The sequence below is a fragment of the Centroberyx affinis genome, unplaced genomic scaffold (assembly GCF_046629955.1).
Source record: "Centroberyx affinis isolate AG114_WGS23_722 - 3 ecotype Tasmania unplaced genomic scaffold, CSIRO-AGI_Caff_v1 ptg001400l_1, whole genome shotgun sequence".
Taxonomy (NCBI): Eukaryota; Metazoa; Chordata; class Actinopteri; order Beryciformes; family Berycidae; genus Centroberyx; species Centroberyx affinis.
Genome location: NW_027279882.1, coordinates 152481 through 167531, shown reverse-complemented (window position 1 = coordinate 167531; position 15051 = coordinate 152481). Strand labels below are relative to the sequence as shown.

The window sequence follows — 15051 nt, the reverse complement described above, 5'->3', positions numbered from 1 at the left end:
AATGTTTCACAAGAGAGATGTGGTTTGGAGATGAACGAAGTGCAGGAGGTCATCCAAGACGTCAAACTTACAGAACATGCTTCACTGACTTGGTGTGCACCTCGCTGGCAGCGGCCTCCCCCTCCTTCCCTGGGCTCACACATACTCAGAAGTGACAAACTCAAACCGGTGGAGCGCCCACATCGCCCAAGTTCAATAAACAGTGGTAACACACCCCATCCCAGGTTACTGCACCTGACGCAGATGGAAGCAAACTTTGAATTGGAACACAGTGTGGGATCGCTGCGGTCGCTTTGATATGTCGGCGGGAAATCGCGTAATTCTGAACGTAAAGCAAAATGTGAGGATCGACTCGCATTCGGGATACAGGACGCCGTGTGCAAAGTGACGTAGGACAGAGAGATGAGAGGAAGGAGGGAAGCAAGGGAGCAGAGAGGAAGGAGCACAGGGTGAGAGGATGTAGCACTGGGGGAGTGCTGACAGACTGTGTGTTTAGCTTTTGGCGAGTGTGGTGGGCTCCGAGTGGGGGAGCAAGATGTGCGTTCACACGCTTTTCAAACAAGGAAAGCTCAGCTCCCACTGACTGAGCATAAGTGCATCCTCTCTTGCAGCTGTGTGTGCCCACATGCATGCATATACTTGGGCATGTTTTTCTATGTGCACCAGTCAAAAGTTTGGACATACCTGATTGTACTATGTTTTTCATGATCTTAAAGCCATTTTGGCTAAAGGCTTATACTTTAATGCTTGAAATTTGTTTCTTAGACAAATATAAATAGTGAAGTTGATGCCTATGTATGAATTTCTTTCCAAAGCCTTTGCCTTTCCATCAAGGCAAAGGGCGGCTACTTTAAAGAATCTAAAATATAAGATAGTTTTGATTTGTTTAACACTTTTTTTGGTCACTGCATAATTCTATTTGTGTTATTTCATAGTTTTGATGTCTGTGGAAAATAGTATAAACAAAGAAAAATGTTGTGTGTCCAAACTTTTGACTGGTAGTGTATGCATGTGTGTTTCTGTGTGTGTCTCTCTCTCTGTGTATATGAGCATGTGCTGGTGTATGTGAGTGTTTTATAATCTTTCTTCCAGTTCTCAGGAACCTCTGCCTCTGCTGCCAGTGGCCTGCTCTCTCTAATAGGGGTTGCTCAGAGGGCATCACCTTCCTCCATTGGCAGGCAGGACAACGCGACTCCTCCCACTGCTCGTTTCCACGCGCCGCCACTCCCAAGGAAACCCGAGCAGCGGCATTAATACCCGAGCAGTCGGATAAATGCTTCAAATAAATAATACATGCTGCATGCGATTCGGCTGCCAACTGCGGTGGTGTCACTTGTCATTTTACTGTGCTTCCCTCCACACAGAGCAGAAGTGCCTGCTTTGATAGTCTGCTCAGCGTTCACCCCGACTCTCCCACACTCTCCAACCCGCACACATCAACTGAAACAGGATCTGCCTAATGGTCTGGAATATCCCTGTTTGGGCTGATCATCTCTCCAATTTTCTTTTCAAATGTGTAGTTTTGATAAAACCGCAGGTCGGTGTGATGTGATGGGAGAGGTGGAGGAGGAGGGGGAGGAGGAGGAGGGGAGCGGGGTGTAAACATTGGGGTTGCTATGGAGGCGGCAGTGTAAGACGCTGGGAGCCGAGTAGCGAGGCACTCAGTAACTTAGAAAGATGTAGTGTGTGTGTGTGTGTGTCTTTAATAGCAGAGTTGATGTGACCTTCTTACCACAGAGGATGTGGGGAGAGTGAGGGGAGAGACAATGCGCTGCTCTCCATGCCGTGAGACTCTGCTGCGCGCAATAGTAGCTCTGCCTCTCATTCAGATAAAAGAGACCAATAATAAACAGTGGAAAAATCCGGCCTTGTTATACCTTTGGTGTACAATGTCATTTGCATGCAAAGGACTCACGGGGAATCTTGAGAAGGTGTGCTATACTTTCAAAATGCCCAATTAATCAGAGACTAATACAGCAGCTGCAACCAGAATCCAGTCCATCAAATATTTACAGCAGCGAGCAGCTCAGCCATTTCCTCACATTTGGCTTCTCTAATTTATGCATCTCTACGCGTTCGGTTTCAAAACAGGCTGAATCCAGTGGAATCATGCTGGTTGCTTTGAAGCTGAAATAGCCAGGGGCAGACCAGACCGACCGGACCCTGCTCACTGTGACTCAGTCACAGTCTGCCTCCGGGCTCCACCTGAACCCTGAACCTTCACCCCTGCCCCGATACCTCAGAGTGAAGAAACTGCCAATGTCACAGTTCATGGACAAGTGCAAGGTTGTCGAGTTTAAGATTAGGGTGAGTGCGAGGGCATGGTCAAATAGGAATGCTCTTAAAAACCATAGAGAATCAGTTGCTCATAACAAGGCAAGAGTGAGCCAATGACAGGGGTAAACACACTATCTCAAGTTGTATCTGTGCATGCGGATGTACGGCTGCGTTTAATGTCTCTCTCTCTCCCTCTCTTCCGCTTTCCCTCTCCCCTCTCTTTCTCACTCATGTTTCCTCTCTCCCGCTCTCTCTCTCTTTTTCTCCTTTTCCCTCACATCCAGCTTCAGGGCTCTTGGCTCTCTGTCATCATCTGAAGGAGCATTGGGTTCCATTCTCTGGCAGGGCTCGCATAGCAAAAACACAGGGCATGGAGACCGTCCAAGCACTCGCTCACACACTCGCTTTCTCTCTCTCTCTCTTTCTCTCACACTCACACACTCACATGCACACGCACGCTTGAAGATCAACCCAACATGAATAAAAGCGCGACACAACCCAAACAAACACACACACGTTAACCTGAATACCACCCAAAACCTTGCCTCCGCTCCTCTCTGCCGCAAGGCCCCAGCTCCTGACTTCTGGGGGAAATAGCTGAGGGCACAGGAAACCCACAGCTAAACACGGGTTCTCACGGTGTATTAACGACCCCTGACCGAGAGAGGAGCACTTAATAGTACCACATCTACTGCCGATGCCAAGACCAGGCCACGGCCAGCCAAGTGCAAGAGGTCGCTGGAGCCGTGACAGGAGTTCAAAAGGTCCCACGGGAAAGATAAGGCCCGCGCCGTCGCTGGTGCGGCGCTAAAGCGGCGTTAGGCGAAACGTCTGGCTGCGCAAGACTGGAGTCCTCGTACTTGAGCTGTGCATTTCAGAAGTCAAACATCAACAGAAGCCCTTCTGTGTAAGCGTGGTAAAAACGAGAGCAATTGCAAGGGGGGGAATAGTCCTACTACAACATAACCGAAATCATGTGTGTGGTTTTATGAAGTTAGAAAGCCCATAATGATGGAGTATTAAATGATTGTAGCGCCATGAGGTTTGATGGTTTGAGGGGGGAGGTACGTAAAAAAAAAAAGGCAGCTTTCTCCCATGAACTCCTCTGGCACCCAGAAATTTGCTTGGGTTTCGCAAACTCACCCAACCTACTACCACCCCCCCACCCCCCACCGCCCCACACCCCTCCTTTCCATTGTCACTGCTTCTGCCTAAAATAACCCTCGTTCCAAAAGGAGGCTCGTTTTCTGCTGGGTTTTCAAATACTACGCTGTTGTTCTGCTGGCAGTGGGAAAACAGGCGAGGTTGGCGAGGTCACTCTGGCCTGACAGGAGCCACTGCCATGTTTAGATGCTGCAATGGCCCCGCTGTGCGACCGCTGGACTGTCTGTGGACGCTAGGCCTTAATGAGGTGGTCCAGCAATACCATCCAGCAATACCTTACTGTGCATGTTTTTGGAGGAGGCGTGTGTAAGCAGATTATAAGGGAGATGATAAAGGGATGGAACGGATACTCTCAATTTCTGTTTACATTTTCTTGTTTTTATTTTTTAAGCATTTTAGCTGATGTTTTTATCCAGAAGGACGTGCAATGACGGAGCAGGTAGGAGTTCAGTGTCCTGCTCATGGGGAATGTGAAAGGACACGTTTGCTATTGTAGAGATCGCACCTGTGACCTTTCAGTTACAGGATGATCTTACCAACAACTATGCCCTGTCAATCATTGCCAAACTAAACAACAATAACACGTTGTAGAATGTACGTCATATGCGACTCCTAATAGATTGTGGTCACGGAGCTTTGGAAATCGTAAAGAGAATTCATTCATTAAAAAAAATCACAGATTCAAGGAAATGCAACGCCGAAACTTGCCATCGTATCGTTTGGTTTCGTTCATTGTTCCACAATAAGGGAACTTTCATCTTGTGTTGGTATTGCTTGATATAACGCAACTTGTTGGCGTAATCGTCCACAACAATGGGCTGACATTATCAGGTAGGCATTCATAAAAACACAGCTCTTTTCCTTCAATTCATCAAAGAGTATAGATAAAGATTGGTGAGGAAGGAAATGACTGTGTGTCTGTGGATGTAGGATGGCCTGCTCTGATGAACTGACAGCTTGATTTTCTGGTTATATGGGCACACGCGCACACACACAAACATACACACGGTCTTTCTGTCAGCATGGGTGCACACACACGTTTAGACACAATGTTTTGATAGGTATGAATCATTATCAAATGTTTTATTGTAAGTGATCACGGTGTTGATGCAATAGTGGACAGATATCTGGGTTTGTCATAATCCAAGTAGGCTATAATTCATAATTCAGTCATATATGAGATCGCTATGTTACTGATTATAGATGTGTTATAAGTAAAGGACAACGTGCCTCAAAAATAGAAAAAGTAGTAAAACATTAGCCTACTAAACAGGACAGATCCTTAGTTCCACTGACTCTCGAGATAAGCCTATACAGCAACCTATGATGATGAGTGGTAAATAAAAGAGGTGGGGGAACTACAGTAGGATCATTACAAGGCAAACAACCACAAAATCAGTTAGCCTACATTTTCAGAAAAGCATTCGTGTTTTTTTTTTTTTTTTTTTTTTTTTTTTTTTAAATACCCTATATTAGTAGGCCTATACATCAATCTAATGATAGCTATACTTACTAAGATGTATACTATGAATTTATATTATAAAGATTTATATCAGCCTAAAAAAGGTGGGTAAACTGTAATCCGCCAACAGAAAAGGTAGGACAGCAGAGTTTAGGTGGGTTTTCATCCCTTCCATACTGTAAAATCACCTACAATACAGTATTACACAGGGGGTGTGGACGCCAGGAAGGGGAGGATCACGTGATAAAGCGTTTCTCTGAAGGCCCTCTGGAGCCATAAAGGGCCCCGTCTCGTTTTACCTGTCGTGCGCTTAATGTCTGTCTGCCAGTCTGCCTGTCTTTCCGTCGGCCGATCTGAGCACCGGGAGATCCCTCCGTCTGTCTGATTGGCTGCAGAAGGAGCCGAGCTGTGTCTGCCCACCCACCGACGATTATAGGGACTCCTCAGTCAGTTTCTTTCCTTGCATTGAGTCTAGGACCTGGCCCCGGGGCTGAACGGCACACAGAGCGCACAAGCATGGCAGCTAACCACGGCGACTACCGAGGCTACCTGCGGAACACCGTCGACATGGAGGCAGGGCAGCACCGATTCCACCCGGTGCAGAGCTCGGAGCCGACTTACCGGCCGCTGCTATTCGGGACCCTCGCGGTTATGGGATTGCTTCAGGTGGCGTCGAGCGTGGCGATCTTATTACACCTGACAGGTTATCTCCAAGAGGTAGGCACTAAAGCACGGCTTGGTTTGCTTTTGTTTCTTTTTTCATTTACAGGGCGCAGCGCACTTTGTTACCGGAGTGCGACACATGCGACACTTTGCAGGGTCGCTCAGTCAGTGCGTGGCTGCAGGCGAAGTTTTACTCAAACTGGTCGGCTTAATGTTTGCAAACAGTTCTCTCCAAAAAATGTGGCTAGATTTAGTTGTTCCCTGAAATATCGGTGTTAGGTTAGAGCCGCTGGCGACAATATTTGCGCAATTTTATAGTGCCATAAATGACCAGATAAGTTCTCCAATTTTATAATACACACAAAGCCAGTGTTTTTGTTCCTGGAAGTAAACTAGGTCTAACCTCGTAGGTGTAATCTACAGAAGGCAAAAAAATCAACATTTCATGTCAACTCTGCAGAGTTGTTGCGCCAAGGTTTTGTGCGCTCTTGGCTCCGCTTTGAAGGCGCGCTGCGCCTCAGTGGCAGGCAGTTAAAAACACTCTCCCCCCCACCCCCCACCCCCCCTGCTGTAAAAACACTCCAACTGATAGTATCTCACGACGCTGATGAAATTTTCCACCGAGATTAGTTATTTCAACAAGATCACATTTTCCAGCGTTTGCCGCTTGATTTGAAGCATCGCGAAGCCTTTTTTGGGATGATAACATCTCCGCGTCCCGATTGAGGCTCCGCTGTAAACACAAATGTCATTCTGCAAGATGCCTTGTTTGCAAAATACAGATGTTTTCACTTGAGGCTCTGAAGCTGCAGTTTTTCACGCGCCTGTTTACATGTCATTTGGGAGTTATATTTGTAATTTATACGTGTCATAAGCTAAAGCCTTTGAGAATAAACAGAGCTCTGTCTGCAAGGCTCGAGCCCGGAGATGCGATTTGTTGGAGAAAAGTCTGGCAATGTTCAAGAAAGACTCGGGATATTAGCCGCTGGCCTGCATCCTTAACAGTATAATTGCAGAAGTCACTGATATATAAAACTATGTTCTTACATGGCTCATTGCTTGTCAGGTAGGTAACTTGTCATCGTTATAGTCTTATCTCTACTGTATGTCTCTCTGATCTTTGTAAAAGCAACATTTCCATTCTGCCACGGTTGTTTTCGTTACTTTATGGCGGTTTTGGAGTTGAATAATTGTCGTGTTTCGACAAGCCAAGAGACCAGACCGCATCTCCGCTCTGTCAGGATGCTTTACTAGAGAGTTCACCTGAAGAGCATCTCTCTCTCTCTCTCTCTCCCTCTCTCTCTCTCTCTCTCTCTCTCTCTCTCTCTCTCTCTCTATTTCTCTTTGTGTCTCTCTCTCTTTCTCTCTCTCGCCTCTCTGTCTTGGTCTGTCCTTCTCCCTCTTACTCTGTGTTTGTGTGTTAAATTTCTTTGGCTTGTTTTTGGCATAAACACATTGCAGTGTGGTGGTAACTAGTTATGTACTGGACACAAGCCAGAGAGCAAGAATTAAAGGGAGGAGGGGGGGGGGCAGAAGGGTAAAAACCCCAGATGGGAGAGGAACACAGAGAAATAAAGAGAGAGAAGGAGAGAACTTTTCATCCTCACAGCTGTAATATTATATGTCTTTTGGAGGGATCTGATTATGTGATGAGAGGGATGCAGCTCCTGCTTATTGGGAGTGATCGAAGCGTCTCCTGAACACCCAGCATCAGTCTGGCTGGGCAAAGTCTAGATTTCCCCAGAGACAGCAGGTCTGTGCTTCGAATTAATGCCCTGCCTATCCCGAACCCGATGACAGCTGCATATGGTAGCACTTTTAAAGTGAGTCATGGTTTTGTGTGGACCGGAGTTTGGCACCGAACCATCATCTGCCCTGAACACCTGTAGGACTTACTGGAGACGGAGAGGAGAGCAGGAATCTGCACAGTGCCGTGCCTGCAGAGGAATGTGCTGCTCTAAGGGGGTTTTAAAACGCTACTCTGACTCTTAAGATGAGGGCTGGTGTGTGTGTGTGTGTGTGTGTGTGTGTGTTGTGCATGTGTGCACATGTGCCTACGCACTCATGCAAAAGACAGAGGTTGTTTTTTTGTGTTTTTTTTGTTCTTTATATAATTTATTTATAGACGATAGAGAGTATAGGAGCCCACTGAAAACAAGAGCCATGGAGTGAGTCAATCTCCGCTCCAGTCTCCAAATTAGCTTTAATTTGGCCCGCTGCGGCAGCCATGCAGAGCGACATGCGGTAAAGAACTTAAATCCAAAACCCCCGCCCCGGGAGTTATTTCTGTCTTCCTGTAAGTTTTGTGAAATATCCCTCCCACTCACACCTGTCATGAAAATGTTCTGGTAACAGCTACTCCTTGTTAGAGAGACGGTGTTATTGTGGGATTTATTGTGCAACGCTGACCTCTCTAACCCCAGCACCTCTGTTTCTGTCTCCAGGTAGATTTGTCCACGGCTCAACATCGGCCTATGGAGGTGAGTTGACCCCCGGTTGACCCCGCACAACACAACACAACACAACAACAACAACAACAACACACACTCTGACTGAAGCACAATCCACTCAGCATTAAAACTGGTTTACTTCCTGCTAAGACACAATACACGTGTCTTTATGATCTTTGGAATCGTAATAACAAGATTATTTCTGTCTTACTAGTTTCATTAGTAATGATCATCAGCAGCACCAGCGGCCAGTATTTCTCAAGTTCATCAGACTTTCAGCCTTTAATTTCATCAAACTTTCATTGATTTGTTTTGGTCAGTCATTAACATGTCATCAAAGGCAAACTGCAGGGAAAAAACCTCTTGTGAAAACCTACTATATAAACACGGCCGGTCAAAGGCTTGGAGGCCAATAATAAGCTATCGACCCTCTCAGAATACACAGCAGGTACTTCCTCCTATCAGTGTCACATGGGAAACATGTGTATCAAGCTTTGAATGCACGGTGTTACTCTTAGAAGAACTGTTAAACACAACAGAAAAACCAAAGTGAACCATTCTCAATTTTGTGCTTAGTCATGCTATTCCCATGGTTTTGTTTTTCCAAGAGCGATGCATACCGCAGCATCTGTAAAGCCGGCCCCAAACCCTAGGTGGTCACAGAGCTGGAGAGAGGTCAGACCACAGGGGGAAAAACACCTTTTTGTCTGTGATATAGGGTCAAATAGCTTAAGATTTCAGTTTTTCCAGAAGAGTACCAACAATACGGTTTCCAGTGCAGCTCACCGGCAAGTGCTGTAGTTCTTCAAATCACTCACTGACACTCGGTTGTGTCGGACGTCTAAATGTGAGAGCGCAGACAGCAGAGCGGACCAATCGGCTCCGTCCGTCCTCCGTCATTCATTGGCATCGGCGGTTGCAGAGTGTCCTTTCTAGCCTTCAGTCATCAGTTACAGTGGCATAATGGAGCGGTAAAACAGGAATGCTCCATTGTTGAGGTCTGATAGGGGTTTTTCTCTAATTCCTTTTTGGAAGGCGCCGCCATTTTTTTGGCACAGGTTTTGCCGTGCGAAAGCAAAAACTTTCCAGGAAGTAAAACAACACAGAAGAAAAGGACTGCTTTGCTTCACTAGTGTTTGGTTTCCCATAATGCTATAATTTCCTTTGAAATTATGTATTTGTATTTGCCCCGGGTAGCCCCGGTGGAGTACTTACACAAACCACCCAGCCTGCCCCGGACTGAGGAGCTCATTGTGCCGTTTGCTCTCGTCTGTTTCCCATGCAGCCGAGGGAGACGTGCTGGGAGCTTTATGAGGTGTCAGGGTGACAGGTCCACTTGGCCCACGCTGTGTTGTGTTAGGGTCGGCCCTGAGACCGCTGCTGCTCTCCACTGACAAGTCCAGAGGATTTGCTAAAGCACAGGCCCCGCCGGACAGCTGTCAGCTCTCTAGTTTAGCTCTGCTGTACACTCTTTGATGCAAGGCAGGATGTTCAGGCCTGGCCTGCGCCGGGCTGGGCCGGGCTGGGCCGGGCTGGGCCGGGCCGGGCCGGGCCGGGCTGGGGCTGTGGTCGCGGTGATGTCGGGAGGGGTGAGAACAACGCAGGATCCTGCAAACTCAATGAATCGGAACCAGTGACTCACGATCTGAACGGCTACAGTTTGTGGAGATTTGTGCAACTGTGTGAGAGGGAGGTCTGATTGATGCAGCATAAAACACACAGGGACAGTCCGCTATGTTGGCCAAGCTCTTGAGTGAGTAGACTTTTGTTCCAACGCAGCATCTCGCAAACCACTCATCAAGATAATAGAGAAGTTGAATTATGTATGTGGTGTATAGTTATAGGGCTGGAACTGAAGCCTGCATGCACTGTGGCACTGCAGGACCAGGGACATGCAATCAGTCAGCCTTAGATGAATGAATATTTCATTGTAGACGCAGAGCCAACTCCTAGGTCTCTTCTGTGTGCAGCATCCATAACTACATCTGGCCCAGAGCGGCTGTCACAGCGCCGTCCTGCAGCCTGTTTTGTACTGCAGATCATGGTGTAGATCAGGAAGCTGCCAAGCTGTTGCTACTTTGTTTAAATAATCTCCTCTCCCTGGTTAAAGAGGTATGACGTGGTCAACTGTCTGACCACAAATCAAGGATAGATCCCACAATGTAGGGCCAACTGGGAGCACGTTCACAATTTCTTTGTAGCCTTGGCGAGGCCTTGTTTACCCCTGTCTCATTCCGAGTCACTGCTCTATAAACATGTTTGTGCAGCAAATTGTTTTTGGAGGACAGACAGTACTAATCTTAGTTTGAGAGCTGTGCAAATCAGTCTGGATTTGGTTTTTGAGTAAATATTTCATGGTAATATTAGCACAGCACAGGTGCAGTATTGGTGTGTGCAAAACCATGTCTATGATCCTGGTATGATTCTGGCATGGCAGTTCACTTTATTTGGATTGTGTAGCGCTGTTTGTACTCGGAGGTGTTGCATGTGTTTTTTTTTAAGTTGGCATGTTTAAGAATTCTATCCATTTCAACACTTTTGATTTTCCTGTGTTTTTTTTTTATTTTTTTTATTTTTTATTCTTGGCTCTGGGTGAGGGTGAGATGACATTGCCAGCATACCTGAGATTATTGAATCAGAGGAAATTACTCTGTAAGGATAAAACAAGTTGAAACATCTTCAGGGTGACACCACCATAAGAACTCAATCAGTGGAATCTACACATAAGTGTGCATTTGGGGAAACGTTTCTTTGTGAGAATGTCTGACATTTGCAATTATACTCATGTATCTGTATCTGTTTGCACACATGGATGCATGAACAGTTAAACAAATAATTTGATAAACAGTGGCTGTGCACACTGACTTCTTGTACATCCAAATTTGTGCCCAATCTAAAGTACTGCAGGACAATTCATTTCTTATTTTCTAAGTAGCTTACAATTCATACAACTGTCAGTTCCATTTGTCTTCTGGAAGTGCGAGTGTGTGAGATAGAGGCGGAAATTCATCTCATGCCAGATGCGTGTGAGAGTTGGCAGCTCTGGTGGAGTAACTGTTTACCTGCTTGGAAACCATGTTTGCCTCTACTGTATATGCTCCGTCTTGCCTGGGGTGAACGGAGCAGCTCAGACTGTGGAGAGCCATGTCATCAGCCTTTGAATAGAATCATCACTCGGGGCTGAAATCAAGCAGGGGAGCCGTGCCAAATCCGTGAGAAGCGCAATCTATCTGAAAGGTTACACTCAGCAGGAGGTCTCCCTGTCAGAGTCTCTGACCCAGAGTTCAACCTCCATTGTTAAGGGAGAAGAAGTCAGCAGGCAGGCCCCAGAGAGTGGATAACACACACAGACATGTCGTCCATGTATGCTTACACACAGATACGTTTGTTGTGCGCATTCGCAGGCACACACAAACAATCACACACACACACACACACACACACAGAAACAACTCAATACAAATATACAATTATTCAAAGAGACAGCAGAGTTAAGCTGTGGTAAAATATGTCAAAATTGTATTGTTGTTGCTTTATGAAGAAGTCATTTGTGGGCAGGGGTGAATTGTCGATGTCTCTATACAGAGCTGGATGAAAGTTTGAAATTGGGCAACTTCCTAGAGTGGGATAACACACATACACAATAGCGCTGTAAGTGATCTCTTTGTTTTAACAAGCGATGTGACCTTCCATCGATCAACTGGTCACTGTTTGGCTGACGATGACCTCTTCCTGTTTCCCAAAGGAAGTGCAGACAGAGCCCGTGCTGGACGCGCTGAAAGACCCCAGGAAAAGACGGTGCAAGTCTCTGAAAGAGAGCCTGCCATCTGCTCATCTACCAATCAGACAGCATCAAGAAAACGCTAAGAGTGAGTGCAGACCTTTTACTGTTTAGATGCACTATGGAAATAGATCTGTGAAGCTGGGTTTATTACAAAGCATCCATTTATTTATATTGAAAAATGCCAGTTCTCCAAATTTTTCAATTATTTGATTTATTATACACTACCGGTCAAATGTTTGGACACACCTGATTGAATGTACTATGTTTTCAATTATCGTAAAGCCATTTTAATCTAAAGGCTTATGCTTAAATTCTTGAAATCTGTTTTTTAGGCAAACATAAATAGTGAATTCAATTCAATAAATTGAGTATCAGGCATTTTGAAAACATCACACACTGGGATTTATACTGAGAGCAAGAAACTATTTTTTTTGGCTCTTTTAAATACAAATCACACACAATACACTACCAGTCAAAAATGTGTCTATGTTTTTCATTATCTTAAAGCCATTTTGATCTAAAGGCTTATGCTTAAATGCTTGAAGTTTGTTTCTTAGACAATTATAAATAGTGAAGTTGAATCTAAAATTTATGAGTTTTGATTTAACACTTTTTTGGTCAGTGCATAATTCCATTTGTGTTATTTCATAGTTTTGATGTCTTTACTATTATTCTAAAATGTGGATTGATCAGCTAACCAGTGTATTTCATGTCTAAGCTGCTCTTGTTGCCGTGCTTTCAGAGGGCGAGCCGAAGGCCATCATGATTGACTGGGACAAGGTGCACGGACACTGCCTCAAGATGGGCTACCAGAAGGGCAAACTGCTGGTGATGGAGTCGGGCTTCTACTACGTTTACGCCAAGACCTGCTTCCGCTACTACGTGTACGTCCCGGAGGACAGCGGCCAGGCCGGGGCCCAGCAGCTGGATGTCAGCAACGCCCAGCTCATCCAGTATGTCTACCACGAGAGCATCAAACAGCAGAGCAGCAAGGCCGCCTTGCTGATGAAGACGGGCAGCACCACGCGCTGGGAGAACACAGACTACAACATGTACTGCGCCCAGCAGGGCCGGGGGGTCCGGCTGGAGGAGGGAGACGCCGTGTATGTCAATGTGTCCAACGCTTGGATGCTGGACCTGGAGGGAGAAGGGACGTATTTTGGGGCCATCAAGTTGGGCAACTGAAATTTTTGAACAAACACGTGGAGAGAGGACGTGCTACTGAACTTTTGATATGCCAAAGAACCACTGTGCGAGCACTTGTCATTTTGTAAGATTACTGATTTATGACGTTGATTTGTTTAAGAAAAATGTATGTTTTTTTAATTGTATATGTGTTGTTTTTATACATTGCTCTTCACCAAATAGCCTTGGAGTGTTTTATGAGGAGAAATGGGATTGGTAGTCATTGAGGAGAGACTTGTCTTGCCACTCAGTCTAAAATAAGTACCATGGGAGTCTTTATAAAGCTTTTTAACATTATCCAAAAAGGCACTGGAAGCCTTTTTGGTAGTTTAGTATTTGATAAATTCAATATATTTCAATTCAGATTACAGACATAATAACATTATTCCGTAGAGCACTTTTGAAAATGGCTTTTTAATTCAATGACGTATTTGAATTTCTTTATTGCCCCATGCAGCACTGATTCGTACATTGTGTCTTACTCATGTCTGTAATTAACCTAATTTGTTTATCAAGCAGCAAAGACCCACTGACAGCTTAGTAAATGTGGTTCTGTTGGCACTACAGCTGGGGCTCAGCGTGGTTTTGACCAGGGAAAGCCTGTAAGTTGAAGAGATGTTATTCAGGAACATACATGGAGAATTACATACATATAGAAACATATACAACATGGAGTTGTAGATCATGGACTTAGCCATAGACATGTGCATTTGCACTAACTAAATAAACCATAAGGGAGTAACCAAGGGAGTCAGGCTATTGGCAGGAAGCGCAGCGAGAAAGGACTTATCATCGTTGATTCTTGGAAATAAAAAAATAAAAAACTCAACGGTATAACGTTGTAGCGGATGGAGCATCTGCTTGTATTTAGCAGATTATCACAGGATAATAATAAGACTCCCAGGCCTGGCTTTGACCCACAACAGTTAATGGTGAAATGTTTTACTGAAAGATTTTATTCTAAGTGTGAACAAGGCAGGCGATGAGGCGTCAGTGTGGCCCATCATAGTAAGTAACTCATGAATATCATTTGTCATGTGCAGTTAGTGTGTGATTTGTTTTGCTTTCAAATTCTCTAACGCACCATTGAAACTTGTGGTATGAAAGATTCAGTATGACTTTGACATTGGTTTCTTTATACAGTATAACCAATGAAACAAAAAATAACAAAACAAAAAAAAAGATCACACGTTAACAATATTTCCCGGGTTCCAAAAGCTGTCTTTTCTGTCTTTTATAATTAATGAAATCCAATGAGTGGAGTGCTTCAGTGAAGGCAATGACACGGCGACGTCATTTCAAACTGAGGAGGGAATGACATCTATTTGTTGTGTTTCTGACAATCAAGATATACGAGCAAGTGAACAAGTGATGCAGATAGCTGGACTGTCTGACCACAGATGACATGAACAGACTCTTGTCTTCTTTAACCAGAGGAACCAAATTGAGTTTGGTCCGTCTTTAACTTAAATTTTGTTTTTCATTTGGCTCTTCAGTGAGGTAAATGGGAATATGCACTAAGTATTTATTTATTAGATATAGAAGTACAGAGACAGGCCATTGTTAAAGTGACCTGTCAGCTGTAAAAAAATCATTTATATTTTATGTCTGAATGACATTCATTATGCAGCACTTAGGTGAAATAGTAGACACGCTTTTTTGTTATTAAAACACAGGGGCTCCATTTTAAATTCCATATTTATGTATCTTCGTCCTGACAATTCTGTGTGCACTTGCCTAGCCAAAAGCAGAATGAATATATTGTTTTTCTTACGAGATTGTAGCATACCTGTAAGATCTTCATCTGTTAGATTTTTTTTTTCATTCAGTGTTTTTTTATTTATGTCTGTGTATGTTTTAATAAAAAACATTACTTTTCTAACAATGTTTCACGCTTTGTGACACCGCCTTGAATCAGGTTGATCTTATCGCTTCCGCTGTAAAGGATTAAACTCTCCCAGGATAAAGTCTTGCATTACAACCTGATGAACAGCCCACCCTGAAAGTGAGTAATATTACTGTGATGTGCAACTCGATAATCTCCACGATCTCTGGCAAATTCAACA

At 44.7% G+C, this 15051-nt stretch overlaps 1 protein-coding gene across 1 annotated transcript; it reads left to right on the top strand.

Moving 5' to 3' along the window:
* Positions 1-5242: 5242 nt before the first annotated feature.
* On the top strand, positions 5243-14826 carry tnfsf11 (TNF superfamily member 11). The gene is made up of 4 exons (XM_071526326.1): positions 5243-5620; positions 8011-8046; positions 11762-11885; positions 12543-14826. Exons 1-4 carry the CDS (start codon positions 5420-5422, stop codon positions 12983-12985), a joined length of 804 nt encoding a protein of 267 aa, XP_071382427.1. The 5' UTR covers positions 5243-5419; the 3' UTR covers positions 12986-14826.
* The last annotated feature ends 225 nt before the right edge of the window (positions 14827-15051 follow it).

What these genes read in the sequence shown, in the direction of transcription:
- tnfsf11 (XM_071526326.1), top strand. Translation starts at nt 5,420, where the DNA reads ATGGCAGCTAACCACGGCGACTACCGAGGCTACCTGCGGAACACCGTC. An exon ending in TGACAGGTTATCTCCAAGAG is followed by an intron (nt 5,621 to 8,010) that starts GTAGGCACTAAA and finishes TTCTGTCTCCAG; the next exon opens with GTAGATTTGTCCACGGCTCA. An exon ending in CTCAACATCGGCCTATGGAG is followed by an intron (nt 8,047 to 11,761) that starts GTGAGTTGACCC and finishes TGTTTCCCAAAG; the next exon opens with GAAGTGCAGACAGAGCCCGT.